This window comes from Mustela nivalis, assembly GCF_964662115.1.
Source record: "Mustela nivalis genome assembly, chromosome: 6".
Taxonomy (NCBI): domain Eukaryota; kingdom Metazoa; phylum Chordata; class Mammalia; order Carnivora; family Mustelidae; genus Mustela; species Mustela nivalis.
Window position 1 is genome coordinate 27702630 of NC_139025.1, and position 17451 is coordinate 27720080.

Genomic DNA, 17451 nt, shown 5'->3' on the forward strand with positions numbered 1-17451 from the left:
CTAAAAAATTATTAGAATAAATGAGGTCTGTTATTTAAAAAAACAAAACTGTGAGATCTCTTTATTGTGAACTATAAAACTATTGAAAAAAGTTAAAGATCTAAAAAAAAAAGAGATCCCATGTTCACTGATATAATTTAATATTGTTAAGAGATGCCACTCTCAAAAAAAAAGAGATGCCACTCTCCAAACTGATCCAGAGAATTCTACTACAAAGACTACTGTACATGTTTTTTCTTAATACATCTGAATGTACTTCTGTTGTGTGCATACATCTACATACTTTTTTCATTCCAGTGTAGATAATCATACAGTGTCAGTTTCAGGTGTACAATAGAGTGATTCAGCAATTCCATATAGTACTCAGTGCTCACCAAGATAAGTGTATTCTTTTCTTTTTTTCCAAAGATTTTATTTATTTATTTGTCAGAGAGAGAAAGCACACAAGCGCAGCAGAGAGGCAGGCGGAGGTGAAGAGAGAGGCAGGCTCCCTGCTGAGCAAGAAGCCTGATGTGGGGCTGGATCCCAGGACCCTGGGATCATGACCTGAGCCGAAGGAAGCGGCTTAACCCACTGAGCCACCCAGGCGTTCTGATAAGTGTATTCTTTTTTTTTTTTTTTTTTAAGATTTTTTATTTATTTTTATGGGGGGTGGGGGAGAGCGAGCACAGGCAGACAGAATGGCAGGCAGAGGCAGAGGGAGAAGCAGGCTCCCTGCTGAGCAAGGAGCCCGATGTGGGACTCGATCCCAGGACGATGGGATCATGACCTGAGCCAAAGGCAGCTGCTTAACCAACTGAGCCACCCAGGCGTCCCTGATAAGTGTATTCTTAATCCTCTTCATCTATACCACCCATCTTCCAACCATATCCCCTCTGGTAACCATCAGTTTGTTCTCTATAGTTAAGGTCTGGTTTTTGGTCTCTCCCCCACACTTTGTTCATTTGTTTTGTTTTTTAAATGCCACACGTGAATGAAATCAGATGGTATTTGTCTTTCTTTGATTGGTTTATTTTGCTTAGCATTATACTCTCTAGCTCTATCCATGTTGCCATCTAGCAAATGGCAAGATTTTTTTTTTAAAGATTTTATTTATTTGACAGAGAGAGACACAGCAAGAGAAGGAACACAAGCAGCGGGAGTGGGAGAAGGAGAAGCAGGGTTTCTGCTGAGCAGGGAGCCTGATGCAGAGCTCCATCCCAGGACCCTGAATCATGACCTGAGCCAAAGGCAGAGGTTAAACTACTGAGCCACCTAGGTGTGCCTAGATTTCATTCTTTTTTATGGCTGAATAATAGTCGGCAGGCGTGTGTGTATATGTATCTATATACATCTTTTTTATACATTCATCTATTGATGGATACTTTGGTTGCTTCCACAATTTGGATACTGCAAATAATGCTGCAATAAACATAGGGTGCATGTACCTCTTCAAATTAGTGTTTTTGCATTCTTAAGTTAAATACCCTGTAGTGTGATTACTGAATCACGGGGTAGTTCTAGTTTTAATTTTTTGAGGAACCTCCATGCTGCTTTCCAGAGTGGCTGTCCCAGCTTGTATTCCCGCCAATAGTGCACAAGTGTTCCTTTTATTCCACCATCCTTACCAATGCTTGTTTCTTGAGTTTTTTATTTTGGCCATTCTGACAGGTGGGATGTGACATCTATCTCATTGTGGTTTTGATTTGTATTTCCCTGTATGTCTCTACACTTTTTTAAAATTTTATTTTTATTTTTTTAAAAGATTTTATTTATTCATTTGACAGAGAGAGATCACGAGTAGGCAGAGAGGCAGGCAGAGAGAGGGGGAAGCAGGCTCCCCGCTGAGCAGAGAGCCCGATGCAGGGTTTGATCCCAGGAGCCTGAGATGAAGGCAGAGGCTTTAACCCACTGAGTCACCCATGTGCCCCTAAACTTTTAATTATTATAGTTTTATATTATCTCATTTCTAGCATGAAGTTTCTCAACAATTTCTGTACTATTTTGTTTTTTTTTTCTAGATGATTTTTAAAAACTCTTCCCAGAATTTCTGAAAAATTTCATTTAGATTTGGTTTATGATCATATGAAATTTATAAATTATTTAGATCTTTTAGATCTTTAGTAAAACTTTATAGTTTTCTTAACACTGATCTTGCATATTTTTCCTGGTTATTGTATAGTTTTCTTTTTCATTTCTTCAAAAATTTTTGGTTTTTTGTACCATATCTTCTACCAATTTTGTACCATATTTTCTAACTGATTATTGCTGATTTGAAGAAATGCTATTGATTTTTACATGTTGATTCTGAATCTCACTTTACAGGACTCCCCAATTTGTTATCATGATTTTTCAGTTTATTCTCTGGAATACCCAAGATATAGGGTTATAATATCTGCAAATACTGACAGTCTTATCCATTTGTTTCCAGTGCTTACACTTCATAATGTTTTTCTGAATTGGCTAAGACATCACACACAATTTTGGACAATAATGGTCAGAATGGTATCCTTGTCTTGTTTCTGATATTTAGGAGAGAAACAACAGATATTTAAAATCTTACACACTATAATAAACATAAAAAATAATAGGATGTCATTTATCACTTCAAACCTTTTCTTTTTTTTTTTTTTTTTAAAGATTTTATTTATTTATTTGACAGAGAGAAATCACAAGTAGTTGGAGAGGCAGGCAGAGAGAGAGAGAGAGGGAAGCAGGCTCCCTGCTGAGCAGAGAGCCTGATGCGGGACTCGATCCCAGGACCCTGAGATCATGACCTGAGCCGAAGGCAGCGGCTTAACCCACTGAGCCACCCAGGCGCCCCTAAACCTTTTCTTACAATTATAAAATTGCCTGTGTTTTTGAAAAGTTCTGTCCATAGATTCATCTGTAAAAGTATACTTGTACTGATATTTTCTAAGAGATCATAAACATGTTAAACACCATGACTCCATCATCTTTTTATTTCAAAGGAATATGATGTGACTGAAATTCAAGAGTAAGACATGAAGTTTGGACAATAAATATACAATGTTTTGTTATTTGCTTACGAATTCCCCTTGGCACATTACATTAGGATTTTAAATTAACATTAAAGTATGTGCAGTGTTCTTGTCTATGTGTGCTCCGTGTTGTTTTAACAGAAGTAAGGTGGGAGGAAAGTGGGGTTGGAGAAGAAATGTCTGTAATAAGAAAGAACATAATTCTTTTTCAGAATAAAAGGTAAGCTCAAAATTGGTGTTACTATATAGAGTTGCAGGACTGATTTTCAGTAGGGTAGATCCTACCTCATTTGCTGTGTTCTATGCTATTGATTTGTCTTCCTACTTTCAGAAAAACAATACATATAGGAAATGTACAACTAAAAACTTAATACAGCATTCCTGATAAAAATGTTAAGGATCATCTGATCCTGCTCCTTCATTTTATATTTCTACCATACAAAAGTTTACATTGCTAGATTTTTAATATTAACATTTTCACTGACAAATGTTTTCAGCAATAAAATTTTTAGCATATGTTCATTTATTCTTTAAGTTAGAAACTTAATGAAAATAAAGACGTTCAAATAAGAACAACTGCCTGACATTCAACAAATATACTTCAAAGAAATAAAAATAAATATGAAATAAAGTGACTTGGTTTAATTAATTACAACTGTTTTTTCTTTTCATTGGTTTTTTCTTTTACAATAAGAAATTACTTAAAATAATGGCAGTTACTCCACATAACATGAGTATTTATTTACTGGTATCTACTCAGCTATAATTAAATTAAAAAATTTTTGGTATGTATTATCAAATATTTCCCTAATTAATTTAACATTATTTTCCACTACTATTTATTTTGGCTCCTAGGTATTAAATCAATTGCATACAAAGAAAAAAACATATATTGTCTTTTCAAATTACCTGGACCAGAAGTGTTATTGGGCCACTTTTATCCACTTCTAGTATTTCACCATTCTTTGTGCCAACTAAAATATGACCATGTCCTAATGATATGGCACGTATAGATGGGTTATCTTCCAAGAGAAGACCTGAAATGTTAAATGAAGATATTCTTCTAGGTATAAAGTTACTAGAACACAAAGATGTATATATTGCCAATGATGCTCTTTTGACAATTAAAATCACATTACCAGGTTGCTTTCCCCTGTATTTTAAATATTCTAATAAATGCACTGCAGTTTCCCAAACCACTCAATTTGCTAATCTCTACATACTACAATTCCCTATTATCCCAGATCTTTTACTACTGTTCTGTTGACTGTTTCTTTTCCTCTTATATTTATGTATTTGCCCCTCCCCATTCACCTCCTTACCTTCTTTGAGCACCTACAATATTCTGGTTAGTAATTTTAATTCAACTTAAGATTGATTCATTTATGTAGACTGTGTCCTAGGAAGGCTTCAGAGAGGTAACTGGTAAACATAGCCAGCTCCTGCTCTTACAGAGCATACAATGAAGAAAATAGACCCTCTGTGAGGAGTGTATTGAAACAAGGCAATTGTAAGGGAATTTTCCCTTTCGTGAGGGGTAGAAGGGAGATGGAAGTGGAAGAAATCACCTTATTGAGATCTGAAAATGAGTCTGTGGTCAGGTAATTGGAAGAGGCAAGAGGGAGGAGAAAGGGCAAATTTTAGGCCAAGTAATAGCATACAAAAAGGCCTGGAGGTTACAGAGAATGTGATGTAGTACCTTAACACATTGATGAGAGGGTAAAAGGAAGGGCATGCAAGGAGAGACAGGAAAGGTCAACAAAACACGAATGTGAAACAAAATGCCAAGCTTAAAAACAAATTCTTGACTGGTGGTAAGTGTGATGCTCATGTGTCAATTTTCTCTGAAACATTAAAAATGATCAAAATTACCATGAATAATCTTGTGCTTTGTTAATATTTTGCCATCTTTATCAAAGAAAATAGAATTTTGAAAGGACAGCAAGAATTGGGCTCTAGTTAAATGGCTTCTCCCATCAAATTCTGATGTCTATCTAGTAAAGAAGGAAAAATGTATTCCATGTTCTCCACCTCAGGGACCATACACGTTAATGAGTAATTAATAGCTTATCCTACAAAGGGAATTAAATTTAAAATCATCTTTATTTTATTTATTATTTTTTTTGAAGATTTTATTTATTTGACAGAGAGAGAAGAGAGCATAAGCAGGCAGAGCAGCAGGCAGAGGAAGGAGGAGGAGCCGACTTCCCACTGAGCTGAGAGCCCGATGTGGGTCATGATCCCAGAGTACTGGGATCATGACCTGAGCTGAAGGAAGATGCTTAACCGACTGAGCCACCCAGGCACCCCTCAAATCACCTTTAGATCCTGGTGCCAAAGCAGCTCTTTTGATAGCATAGGTCTTGAGACATCTTTCAAAGGAGTCATCCCAAAGAGCTACTACACCATCTTTTCCTCCAGTTACAAATCCCTTTGAAAGTAAAATCTTCAAGTTAATAAAGATCTAAATATTTCTAAAAATAAGAATCTTCCTTATGTTGAAAAATTCTAGAGGAAAGAACATTAATAGCTAAAAGTTATAGCTTGTGAGCAAATTAGCATAAAAATCAATTGTGTTTTTTATATATTAGCAAGGAATCTGCAAAAATATTTACAGGAACAATATTTACACTGAACAATCTACTTTTAGGACAGAACTTTAAGAACAAGGTTTGTAATCTGTAACCATAAGGTAGTTCTAACACTTTCAACAAGATACATATTTTCTCTTGGAGGTTTTATAATCCCATCCTTCATATAAACAGAGGATCACAGGATATGGTGATAATATGGTCAAATAATTGCTGACTCATAGAAAGAATTAATAAATATTAAGTTAAACTTTTTTTTTTCCAAGGCAGACCCATTTCAGTGTGTTCAGGAGTTTGAAAAAGGAATAAAAGAAGGTAGGAAGACTCTGGTTCACAGATTATTAATGAGTGGCTCTGCTTAGCAGAAAGACAATATTCCTTTACTTGTGAAAATGCTCTACAATCCATGATCAATTACATTTAACTTAAAAATATCTATAGAATACTTACTTTTTCCAATGCATGCATACTAAACACTGGCCCATCATGTGCTTTAACTGTTTTCACAAGAAAGACATCTCTCCAGATACACACGTCTCCTGTGGATGTTCCAGAAAAAGCCATCTCTTCTGTCCATCCATACACTGCACACATCATTGTGTCATTTTTCCCCAGTGCGCCTACATAGCCTTTTCTTCCAATCAGTCCTCCTCCTGGTTCATGAAAAATATCACAGAAGTACCATTTTTAAAATGTATAAAATTCTAAAGTAATAAAATTTCTTTCCTACTGTAATTGTTTAAATCTGTAATAGTATGGAGACTTTCAAAGAAAAATAAAGTTCTCTCAATCAGCGACTTGCCTGGCTAAGACAGCCATACCATGGCAGCTTTTAGGCCACAGCTCTTTGGATAAAAACATGTATACTAAATCAGCTTTGATCAATTCTCAGCACTTCTGATTGTTCTTCAAAATTTTTATTATGACATACTTAAGAAAACAGAAAGATATAAAAAATAATATAAGAACGCACACAAAATTACTAAAACCAAGGCATGATGCCAATCCCATTTCCCTTCTTGACCCTCTACTATTGTGAATGGGCTATTGACTACCTTCATGCATTCTTTAATACATTTTACTACTTATTTGTAAATTTTTAGGCAATAGGTCATATTTTTCATGTTTTAAGATTTTCTATAAATACCATTTTATGTACAGTTGACCCTGAACACCACTGGTTTGAACTGCACACAAGTCCACTTTTACACATTATTCAATAGACACAGTACTCTAAATGTATTTTCTCTTCCTTGAGATTTTCTATTTAATATTTTCTTTGTTATATTTTACCTTATTGTAAGATTACACTATATAATACATATAGCTTACAAAATGTGTGTTAACTGACTATGTCATTGGAAAGGCTTCGGGTCAACAGCAGGGTATTAGAATTATATGGGGGAGTCAAAAGTTATATGCATATTTTTGGGGCCCCCAGGAGGCTCAGTGGATTAATCTGCCTTCAGCTCAGGTCATGATCCCAGGGTACTAGGATGGAGCTCAGTGTTAGGCTCCCTGCTCAGCAGGGAGTCAGCTTCTCCTTCTACCTTTGCCCCTTCCCCTGCTTGTGCATGTTCTCTCACTCTCTCTCAAATAAATAAAAATATTTTTTTAAATGTTATATGTGGATTTTTTACTATGCGGGGGGTCAGCATCCAAACTCCCTGTGTCATTCAAGGGTCAACTGTATTCCTTTGCAACTTGCTTTTATCACTAATAATCCACTATAGAATTTTATATATGTTGATTTGTACCTCTAGAATATGCATTTTCATAACTATATAAACATTCCATTATATGAACCTAACAGTCCATTCATTTTCCTATTAATGGGCACTTAAGTTGCTTCCAAGCATTTGCTACTGAAAACAATGCTGATTTAAATATTCCTATAAAGGTCTCTTCTATACAAATGCAAGAGATTCTCTAGGAGTGCCTAGAAATGACCACAGGGTATGTGCAAAAAGGAAAGCATATAGATGAGAGGTATCATCTGTTGCCAAACTGTTCTAGAAAGTTGATACATCAACTTACACTTCCATTAAAAGGAGATCTTGTTTCCCACCTTTCAGGAACATTTGGTATTGTCAGACTGGGGGATATGAAATACCAACTGAATTTTTTTTTAAAGATTTTATTTATTTCACACAGAGAAACAGTGAGAGAGGCAGCACAAGCAGGGGGAGTAGGAGAGGGAGAAGCAGGCTTCTCACCAAGCAGGGATCCCAATGTAGGGCTCAACCTCAGGATCATGACCCAAGCCGAAGGCAGACACTTAACAACTGAGCCACCCAGGTGCCCCCCAACTGAATTTTATTGTTGTTTTAATGTGCCTTTCTTTGATTATTAATGAGCTTTGTCATATTTTCCTATTTTTATTGGCCATTCATTACCTATTGATATCTTTTGCCCATTTTTTCCCAATTGAATTTATTCATATATCTATATATCTATATATCTATATCTATATGCATGCACCAGGCACTATTCAAAACACTGGGGTAGAGCTACAAACAAAACAGACAATAAAATTCCCTGCTCTGTTCCCTGTTCGAGGCAGCGGGATCAGCAAGGGCCCCCAATACAGTAATGTGAAAGAAACTTAAAAGAACAGTTTCAGAGGTCAGCATGGTATAGCAAAGAAAATAAGGGTGGAAGTAATGGGAGATGAAGCCACAGAGGTCAAAGGCAGTTATAGGCCATCTTAAGAATTTAACTTTTACTCTGCATGTGATGGGAAGTGGTTAGTGGAATAAAATCTGGCATATCATATATTAATATGTTCATTCTGATTTCTGGTTTGAGAGTAAATCAGAGAATGGCAAGGAAGAAAAGAGTTAGATGGCTATTTCAGCCATAGGGGCAAATGATAACGGTGGCACAGACCAGAGTGGTAACATGGAAGATGATGAAAAGTGGTCATATTCCACATGTATGCAGAAGACGGTCTTTTTTTTTTTTTTTTAAGATTTTATTTATTTACTTTAGAAAGCAATAGAGCATGAACAAGGGAAGTGGCAAAGAGAGGGAGGGAAATGTTAAGCAGACCCTGAGTACAAAGCCTGACATGAGGCTTGATCTTATGACCCAGAGATCATGACCCAAGCTGAAATCAAGAGTCAGATGCTTAACTGACTGAGCCACCCAGACACCCCTGTCTTTTCTTAATGTAGCAGCCAGAGTAGCTCATGAACTTGTTAGGGTAACTAAGTAGAGTGGTAAGGGGGGAAAAAAACCCTAACAGGTTTAGATTTCTCTCAAAAGAAGGAGAAAACACATTGTAAAATGAACATGTAAACAGTCTAAAGGTATTATAGTAGGTATATAAGAAACTGATTAGCAGCTTGAGGGTAGAGCTGAAGGGGGGGGTTCATCTGGTTTTATTTAAGATGGAGAAATAACCCCATACCTGTATGCAGAGTGAAATAAAGAGGGAAAAGCAGTGATGTAGGTAGGGGAGGAAGGGAAGAAGCACTGGACTGATGCTCTTGAGTAGATGAGAAGAGAAAGGATCTAGTACACAAGTGAAGGGACTGGCTTTCACTAGAGCATAGTCTATCTGGAGTAGGAGAGACAACCTACAGGCTGTGGGCCAAGTCCTGCCACCGTTTTTGTACAGAGCGTACAGGTTAGCACTGTGAGCTACAGAAGCCATGCCTGTTTCCTTTTCCACTCCTAGAGCCTGCCTTCCTGACAAATGGCTGCCAACTAGCAACTGCCCAGGGTCTAAGCTGGTTGCGATCTGCAAGTTGAAGACGTTGCAAATGGCAACTGCTAAGTAAGTACCTAGCAGTGGAATTATTTAGGAGTTGCCTTAACTTTGGCTAGCTGCCCAAAGTGGGAAGGGAGAACAACACAGTAGGACCTGTGTGTCACTGGGGCATGACTATGGTTCCTCCAGCCCAATCTGCAAGTCCCTTTCACTGCAACAAGTTGATCTTGGATACAATGTCTCCAGTTCATGGCTACTGGGTAGAAAGCAGGGTAGGAGTTTTCTCTCTTGTTCCTTAAGTATTTACATAATTTTTTTTTATTATGTCCCTTGGGTCTGGGGAGTCTAAAATATTTGCTGTCTCACCATTTACAGAAAGAGTTTGCCACTGCCAATTTAAATTATCAACTGGGTTTTCTGATAGACATAGCATAACATATTCCTATTGTACCAGGTCACATCATCACTGCACTCAAAAACTTTCAGTGGCTGCCTGCCCATACCAACCATGGAACAGAGTTCAAATTTCTTAGAGGTCAGCTTAATAATTTATGAGTTGGAATTCTCAAAGCCTAGTTCTGAGACAGGAGGTAAGATGCTCCCTTCTAGCCATCTCTACCTAATTTACATAAAGTTATGCATTTATCTGAGCACTTACTCAGATTAATAAAGTGGTTACTTATTTTCTCACTTGTCTAGTGAACTCTGTGAATCAGAACCCCAAAAGTGAGGAAGGTTGAAAGGCACATCAAAGTTTTAACATTTATCCTTATGGTTCAGTTTTAGGTCTACTATATGACTAATCAAACTTAAGGAAAAAAGTCATTCAATTGCAAATCTCTTCATTTTTTTTTAAATCGTTTTATTTATTTGAGAGAGAGACAGTGAGAGAGAGCATGGCGAGGAGAAGGTCAGAGGGAGAAGCAGATTCCCTGTGGAGCTGGGATCCCTATGTTGGACTCGATCCCGGGACTCCAGGATCATGACCTGAGCTGAAGGCAGTCGCTTAACCAACTGAGCCATCCAGGCGCACTTTTTGTAAAAAAACATTTTATTTATTTATTTGAGAGAGAAATCTCTTCATTCTAAAACTATTTACTTTCTTTGTCTCTTATTTCAAAGAAATTTATAGGATTTTGTTTTGTTTTTCAAGACAGAAATAATAAGCATTACTTGCTCGGTATTTGCAATTCTAAATAAATGAGGTATTCCAAAATTTTATTAAATATATGGGAATAAAAATGTGAAAATACTCTTTTACTTTGTAAACATATATACACTATGATTTGATGAGTTTGTGATAAAGTATTAAATCCAAGCGTGAATTTGAAAGTAACCTCAACTTGAGAAATCTCTTTACTAAAAGTTTTTCTTATTTATGTTTTACTTCTTCTATATTTGTGTATTTAATCTGCAAGTTTTAAGTATGCTGGGACTTTGATATCAAACTGGTGGAATTTATAACTGTACTACTATTTTATTCAGAAGAGACATTTTTTATTTTAAAAGATTAACTTCTTCCACAGCACTTAATTTACAGTTACAATGGACTGAAGTTATACAACCTTTGTTTTCTGTATTATTTTATAGCATATAAAGAATTTTTGCATTTTTCATTTTCAGTCTGTACTAAAAAATTTCTTTAACAGAAGAAGAAAGGAGTCTGAACATCACTTGATTTATCTCATAAGTTAAACACTTTTTAAAAAATTCTATTTATTTGAGAGAGAGAGAGATACCTTGAGCTTAGGGGTGGGGGAGGGGTTCACAGAAAGGGGAGGGAGAAGCAGACTCCCTGCTGAGCAGGAAGTCTAACACTGGCCTCAATCTCACAACTCCAAGACCATGACCTAAGTTGAAGGCAGCCACTTAACTGACCAGCCACCCAAGCTAACCCAAGTTAAACCCTTTTGAAAATATGAATATTACATTAATGTAGTCAAAAATAATGTCACTATTGTAGACAAAAAGTCAATCGTACATTTGTTTAAAATATATCAAGACTTATGAATCATTTGAAAAAACAAATATTTTGGATAATTTTAGATTTTCATAAAAGATGAAAAGATAACAGAGTATTCTTGTATACTCCTTGCCCAAATCCCCCTAATGTTAACAACCTACATTACTGCAGACTAAGAAACCAACATGTTTGATGCATTTCTATTAACTGAATTCATTTCACCTGTTTTCCATTAAAGTCTCCTTTCTGTTCCAGGATCCAATCTAGGATACTGCATTGCACTTAGCTAAATCACTATTTTTTTTTTTTAAGATTTTATTTGTTTATTTGACAGAGATAACAGTAGACAGAGAAGCAGGCAGAGAGAGAGAGGGAAGCAGGCTCCCCGCAGAGCAGAAAGCCCGATGCGGGACTCGATCCCAGGACCCAGAGATCATGACCCGAGACGAAGGCAGCAGCCCAACCCACTGAGCAACCCAGGTGCCCCGCTAAATCACTTTTGAAAGTAATAATTTCTTTCAAAAGAGTAAAAAAGAAGCACTTCCTTACCTGCTCTACGCCAAAATTTCACGTGTTTAATTCCAGCTGTAATTAATTTATCAGGCACGTAGGGGTTCATCTTTACAACAAAAATCTTATCTTTACTTCCTCTGAAAAAAATACCAAAATGTTTTAACTCTAAAGATAAATCTCTCCTATAATAATCTTTTGCCTAATCCATACCCTATTGTGATTACTTCACTACTGAATCCTTTGACTACATCTCTCTCAGGTTTGGGCTACATTATCACGCATTTGTACATCTGTTATTTTGTCGTAATTTTAATTTAATTCTTCTCAACATAATCTTCAAACATAGGAACAGTGAGAACTGAACTTCTTTTGGATAGCACCTACTTTGGTACTGTGACTAGGGAATTGTAGCATGAATCAGTTAAAGAAAAAATTTTTATAATATTTTGTTACAGCTTAATATAGCTATTCCAAACACAAAATTCCTTTCAAACTATCTTTTATTTGCCATTGTTTATGTACTGAAAAAATCATTTATCTCTATGCTTTATGTCACACATTAAGGAATAGGACGTTAAAAAATAATCTGACAGTTGACTACTTCCTCCTTTAAAGCAATTGTTAATATTTTTTATTATAAAAATAATACATGCTCATTTTAGAAAATTTAGAAGATGGAAAATATGAGAGAAAATATAATCTATAGCTTCTTTGTGATATACAGGTGTATGTGTCATATGTCACTCAAATATTTGATTTGAGCATTTCCAATGGCCACATTGTAGATTACCATATAGTAGAATTTACTGAATAGAATTCTTTCCCCATAAATGAAGAGTTTAGATAAAAGCTACTTCCAATGTATTATTACAGTAAAAGCAGTTTCACAAGGGATAAACCTACCAATGAATTCTCAAATCATTGGTCTTTTTACCAGGATTATACTACTTATTCAATGGTAATAAAGATGACAGCAATTTTTTTAAAAGGTTACATATTTGATTTCAATAGTGTTTTAATAGAAAAAGTTTTAAAGTAATTTCATTATTTTGCCAATGTGCTATAAAATTTTCCCCCACCTTGTTACTGAAAGTTTCTCTCCTTTCTTCCAGTCCCACAGCACAATGGTGTGACTATCATCTATTCCAACTGAAGCCAAACGTTTCCCATCAGCTATAAAAATTAATCAGAGAGAGAGACAGACTGACCATTAACATTCAGAAGATAAAAAATCTAAAAGCAACCCTAAAACCTACAGCACCATTTAAAATTTTATAAAATGATGTTAAATGTTAGGCATGCACACATATAGCTATAAAAAGAACCAGAATTTGTAAACAGGGGAAGAACAATTTCTCAATGCATCTAAACATTGCTGACATTGTCTCTGACTTCATTTTCCTTATTTTCCCACCAGATTAGAATGGGGGAAGGAAGAAGGTTAAGTGGAAAAAGATTTTAAAATGAGAAGGAAAGGAAAATAAAGAAAATATTTACTTCAATTAAATTTACTGTCATAACTCTATTTTGATATAGGACTCAGTGATTATGAAAAGTTAATTGAATGGAAAAAGATGTAGGTTACAACTGCGTTTCATCATTAATAGGACTGTTTTCAGTGACAGTCAACTATATTATTTGTTACTATTACCAAACAAGTAATGAAGTGTTGGACAAATGATTGAACTAAGTAAGTCATGCTGACAGCTGTGCACATGTTTACAAGTTGCAAAGGCCCAAACTAGTTACACACTGGCCACTCTGGCACTTTTTGCAAACCTCAATTGTTTCATTATCAATACTAGTGATATTTTTCTTACTGACTCCCTCAGTTTGCCATTAATCTTATTTCTTGACTTTTAGAAGATCCTTAAATGCATATTTATGCTTCCTCCCAATAACTCTCATTTTAGTAAGAGCTGCAGAAAGTACAAATTTACTGTTTCCTAAAATGAAATCTTCTATCAATGGCATTTCTCCCCTCTTCCCAATCCACAGCCTGGCTTTCATTGTAGATCTATGTGTATTTGTTAAAAATTTTTTAAAAAAGATTTCATTGAGAGAGAACAAGAGAGTTAGAGAATGTATGAGTAGGGGCAGAAGGAGAAGCAGACTCCCCACTGAGAGTGGAACCTGACGTGGGGCTAGATCCCAGGACCCTGAGATTACAACCTGAGCTGAAGTCAGATACTTAAGCAACTGAGCTGCTCAGGAGTGCCTAAACTTTTAAATATACAGGAAAGAGCTAAAATCGCTTAAAATTATTTTTATAAGATAGCTTGGATTTGTTACTTCATAGAAAAGTTACAAAACAAGTATTTCAGAGTTAACCTCTTTCCTTCTTAGCTTTTACCCTAATATTTTCATTTACCCTGTGACTGTAAAATATTACGTGACATTGGGGTTTGCCTAAAGTGGGAGTTACATAACCACTAGTGGGTAGGTAATTCTAGTGGGTTTTAGATGTTATATGGACATTTAAAAATAGAAACATATTTATATTAATGGGTATTAAAAATAATACTCATTAACTTATAAGCCAGCCAGCACACCTACACTCTCAGCCCTGACTGGTTAGGACAATAGCATGCACATTTGAAAAAAACTGTGAAGGTCATAGCTAGGTGACAAGTTTAGGTAATACCAATTTAGACTATAATGCTATATATCACCTCTGCATTTTGATTATTCTTACTGAGACAGAAAACATCCTTACCTGAGAAATCAACAGCACAGACACCATATTGGTGACAGCCCTTTAATACTGACAATGGTTTAATGGTCTCTGTATCCCATATGTGAATTGAGGGATCTCTACCTACCTACAATAGAAAGAATTATAAAACTCATATAATTATTTATTTTCTTATTTATTAAAAGGAAATAAAACAGATTTTACAGACTTTGTCTTGTTATAGGCATTTATCAAATAAAAAATATAAGGCAGCTCATGCATGTGACTGACATTTTTTTCATATATATATTTAATTTAAAACTTTGTATGTATTTTAAAGATTATTTACTCATTTATTTGACACCGAGAGAGAAAGAGAAAGCACGCACGCACACAAACAGAAGGAGAGAGAGAAGCAGGCTCTCTGCTGAACAGGAAGCCCAATGTGGGGCTATCCCAGGACCCTGGGATCATGACCTGATCCAAAAGCAGATGCTTAACCATTTAACCTACTGAGCCACCCAGGCACCCCTTTCTTATACTTTTTGACATGCTAATGAGACTAGGCTCAGTGTTTCTAGAAATGTGCTACAAGACTCACAAATCTGGTCCTATGCATCACAGTAAGGATAATGCTTACTGAGTGCCTATAGTTGGCTGTGTTCCCATGCTAGATACAATGAGCAAAAGACACTCAGGAAAATTTTGCAAACTCATTAGGAAAACAAGATATTTTCAGTTAAATTAGAATATCTGATAACATAGGCTTAATGAAGTTGAAAAGGTTATAAAGAATTAGAAGAGTGGCGCCTGGGTGGCTCAGTGAGTTAAAGCCTCTGCCTTCAGCCTAGGTTGTAGTCCCAGGGTCCTGGGATCGAGCCCCGCATCGGGCTCTCTGCTTGGTGGGGAGACTGCTCCTCCTCTCTCTCTCTGCCTGCCTCTCGGCCTACTTGTGATCTCTGTCAAATAAATAAATAAAATCTTAAAAAAAAAAAAAAAAAACTTAAAGAGATGATGTTTGACCCGGGCCTTCAGAAGGGCAGTGTCAGATAAAAAGAGACATACATTCTAGGCCAGGATAATAGTATTAATAGAGATACAAGGGGTTAAAGTACCGAAAGGTAAATAAGACTATGAACAGACTATCACTTATGTTTTAACTTAGGTTATATGTTCACTAATCCACAAGTAAACTAAAATTAGTAATTATTCCTTTAGACTCAAGTGATAACTGTCTTTAAGTATGAGGATAAAAAGAATAGCTTTGCCTGTAAAGACAACTCCCAAAATAATGAATATAGCTTACAATTATTAATTTTGACACTGATTTTATATAAAGACATAACAAATAACAAGCCTGCCATCAGCCAATATTTCATTAGGTTTTGCAGCCCAAATGCTCCCCATGACTGTTAAGTTTGCTACTGAATTTCTGCAGAGCATGGTATTTTTGAGAACTTTGCAGTACCATCGTCTCCTGGTTCTCTGATCTCCTGAACTCTTACTACTGAGTTTCCTTTGCAATTTCATCACCTCTCCCTTAAATAAAAAGCCCCCCAAGATTCTGTCTTTTAAAACTCCAATCTTTTCACTCCATATTTTTGCCTTGGAGTATCTCAATTCCAGTTTCAGTGGTTAAATCAACAAATGACTCCCAAATTCTTTTAACCACTAAATTCTTCTTCTGAATTTAAGACTTACATTTTCAATTGCCTACTGGACATCTCACATGGAAACAATGACAGTGATAACAACGAAGGTTAACATTTATGGAGAAATGACTTATGTACCAGGAACTTTTCTAAACATTTGTAAGGACTCTCTTAACAATCAAAGCAATTCTAAGAGATAGGCACCGACAGTATCCCTATATATTTTTTTTAAAGATTTTATTTGAGAGAGAGTGAGAGAGAGAGAGCACAGAAGGAGGGAGAAGCAGACACTCCGATGAACAGAGAGCCCAAACCAGGCTTGATCCCAGAACCCCAGGATCATGACCTGAACCAATGGCAGACCCTTAACTGACTGAGCCACCCAGGAGCCCCAGTATCCTTATTTTGAAATAGGCATATAGAGGCTAGGTAATTTCCCCACAGCTAATATGTGGGGAAGCTTGGATAACACCATGTTCAGTGCTGGTCGAAGCAGTAACAGAATGAGTGTTATCAGAGCCTACTTGGGGCCTGTCAGTCAAGGATCAGGAAGAAGAGAGAGGTTAGGTAAGTTTTCAGATATGTTACTAAACCTAAGTCTTAAAATGAGTAGAAATTAGACAAAGTTGGACAGTTGAACAGAACTGGAGGCCAAGAATTTTCCAGAGGAGGGGACTAAGTAAAAGATGTAAAGCAGTACTACACATGGACAAATTCTAAATAGCTCAAAAGGCAGGAGCATTGTTTATGAGGAGGTAACTGGTAAGAGATAAGAAGAGGAGCCTATTGGCCTAGGTTAAATGGCTTGAGCTGTATGCTAATGAGCTTACACATTAGCTTAAAAGCTACTAATAAACACAGAAGAAAAGAAAGATTGGGGAAATGGTTAGAGGAGAAGTATGAAGATAGAAGACTAGTTGGTTGGTTATAACAAAAGATTAGCAATCATGAAGCCCAGAAGTGCCAGCAGGGACAAGGTAAGATATAAATACAAAACAAACGAAGCAAGATACATTCGTCGTAGAGAACTTAAATATACTGAGGGCAAATCTTGGCTGTAACTCTGGGACTGACTGGTTATAAGGTGTGAGGGAGAACAAGTCACAAACTCTTGGGCTTAGGTGACCAGGTTAATACATATTGTGTCACGTTCTAAGTAGGAAACACAAGGATAAGCAGGCTTGAAAGGAAAGCTTAACCTCATTTATCTCCATTCTAGACATGCTTAACCTGAGTTACCTGTAAGATACCTGAATGAGGGTGTCTTTAGTAAATTTTTAGTTAATTGTGTATACACACACACACAGTAATTCATCCAATTCATACTAAATTGTGAGCTCTTGACAGTGGCAGCCAATCTGA

The 17451-nt window shown here is 36.2% G+C and overlaps 1 protein-coding gene across 3 annotated transcripts in view; it reads right to left on the reverse strand.

The window, feature by feature from the left end:
* EML5 (EMAP like 5) overlaps nt 1-17451 on the reverse strand; it is a gene marked incomplete at its 5' end in the record, with an annotated part of 172491 nt that overhangs the window by 71625 nt on the left and 83415 nt on the right. For 2 of the 3 annotated variants that reach the window (XM_082733866.1, XM_082733867.1), the window contains 6 exons: nt 3891-4018; nt 5301-5412; nt 6023-6225; nt 11800-11900; nt 12843-12936; nt 14480-14581. In XM_082733866.1, coding sequence (XP_082589992.1) covers nt 3891-4018; nt 5301-5412; nt 6023-6225; nt 11800-11900; nt 12843-12936; nt 14480-14581 — 740 coding nt within the window. Of the gene's footprint in view, nt 1-3890; nt 4019-5300; nt 5413-6022; nt 6226-11799; nt 11901-12842; nt 12937-14479; nt 14586-17451 lie in introns of all 3 variants that reach the window. The other variant, XM_082733865.1, reaches the window with a different exon arrangement.